Here is a 1,620-nt window from a genome sequence, read left to right as displayed (position 1 = left end):
GGGACGGGGGCGGCGGTGGGCGACACCGGGGCTTCGGAGGTGTCGGCGCCAGCACCGCCGTCGGCCAAGTTGTCGTCGGCGTCGGCAAACAAGTAGCGATCGTAGTCGCTGATGTGGCGCCTGAGCTCGGCGTCAACCTCCATGCTGTTGGTAGCGGGCTTGGATCGGTCGCGGCCAGTCGAAGTTTTTTCACCGCGCGGATTCGCCCTATTTTTAGTAGTAGGCGCGGTCACCGGCGCGAACGCCAGCAGGCGGCGGCGGCGCGACTGGGGCGGCGGCGGCGGCGGCGGCGTGGGATCAAGGGGGTCGGCGTCGATGCCCAAGTACAGCTGGCGCTGGCGCACCGTCGGCTTCCACAGCGGGGTGGCGTCGTCATATTGCGACTCGGGCGACGGGGGGCGCGGCGCCACCGCCGTCAGCAACCGCTTGGGCATGGTGGCGATCCGGTCGCCGTCAAAGCCCCTCAGCTGGCGCAAGGTTTTGCGAGGGTCCAACAGACTGCCGTTGACCCCCATGGGCGACTCCAGCAGGGTACAGCTCAGATCCAGGCCGGCGGCGCTAAAGTCCAGGTATATTAACAGCAGCAGCAGGGTGTTGTTGCGCACGTGTTGCGGGATCAGCTCCTTCAGCACCGAGCGCTTGTGCTCCCCCTTCAACCGGGTGAGAAGGCCCATGTTCTTTGAGTGGTGGCGGCGAATGGAGACGGGAAAACAAAAACGTGGCGAGCGCTCTCGTCAAGGGCTGGCAGGCGAGTTTTTTTTATAAACAGCGTGCGTGCTGCGGAAGGGATGCTGCGGGCAAACTAAAAATAAAAAAATAGCGGGTGGCCCTAGAAAGGGAGCAGGCGAGCAATGTAGGAGAGACAAAGCAAGTATCCGAGCCGGCGGGTAGGAGCGCCAGATCAGCCTGATACGAATTGCGTCAGCGAGCAGCCACCCACCGAGGAAAAGAGGAGCAGCAAAAGTACTAGCAAAGAACAAGAGGCAGCTTAGAGAGGACAGCTAAAAGGGCGCTCCCCAGGGTGAGGCCACCCGCACCCGAGGGCGCTATTGTGCCGTGGCTGGGGAATGAGACATGTTCCCCCGAGCCCTGGCGTTATTGGCGATGAAGCCACAGGCACCCCGGTGCCCCGGTGCCTTGCTGATAACCACACCCATCCACCGAGGCACCAGCTACGAGCGGGACAAGGCGCCCCTGGCGCCCAGCTGGGGGCGCGGGCGCCGAGGCCATGGCGGCGCTGGTGTCTCTGGATCCGGGAGGCCAAGCTCGGTGCCTGGGGTGACGGCGCCGCCGCCGCCACCATCCGTTTCAGGTTGGGCGCCTAGGGCGCTGCTGGCAGGTGCTTTGGGGTCCTTCGTTTCTTATGCCATGTAGAGCAAACAAGTCGCATATTATTTTCACGATCGGCATGAGCACACCCTCACCCCCAAATACTCGGGTCGTCAATATGTGGACACTTTGAGGCTTTTGCGGATTTTTTTTGAATGCGGCACCCAGGGCTGCGTAACCCACAAAACTGTTCTCTACTTACTCTAATTAAACACCGACCCACAGACCAGGTGCAGGGTGGCGATATCCACAAACCCCACCACGCACACCCTACACTTTTCTCAATCACCC

The 1,620-nt window shown here is 62.0% G+C and overlaps 1 protein-coding gene across 1 annotated transcript in view; it reads right to left on the bottom strand. All coding sequences in view use genetic code 12, as the record gives it.

The window, feature by feature from the left end:
* Positions 1-674, bottom strand: part of DIURU_001326 (uncharacterized protein) — a gene marked incomplete at both ends in the record, with an annotated part of 2,631 nt that extends 1,957 nt beyond the window's left edge. The window contains one exon of the mRNA XM_034153857.1: positions 1-674. This exon is cut by the window's left edge and continues 1,957 nt beyond it. Coding sequence (XP_034013836.1) covers positions 1-674 — 674 coding nt within the window.
* Positions 675-1,620: the final 946 nt, after the last annotated feature.

This window comes from Diutina rugosa (assembly GCF_008704595.1).
Source record: "Diutina rugosa strain CBS 613 chromosome Unknown scaffold52_size87997, whole genome shotgun sequence".
Taxonomy (NCBI): domain Eukaryota; kingdom Fungi; phylum Ascomycota; class Pichiomycetes; order Serinales; family Debaryomycetaceae; genus Diutina; species Diutina rugosa.
Note: the sequence above shows the minus strand (reverse complement) of the source record. Positions and strands in the feature narration are given on the sequence as shown.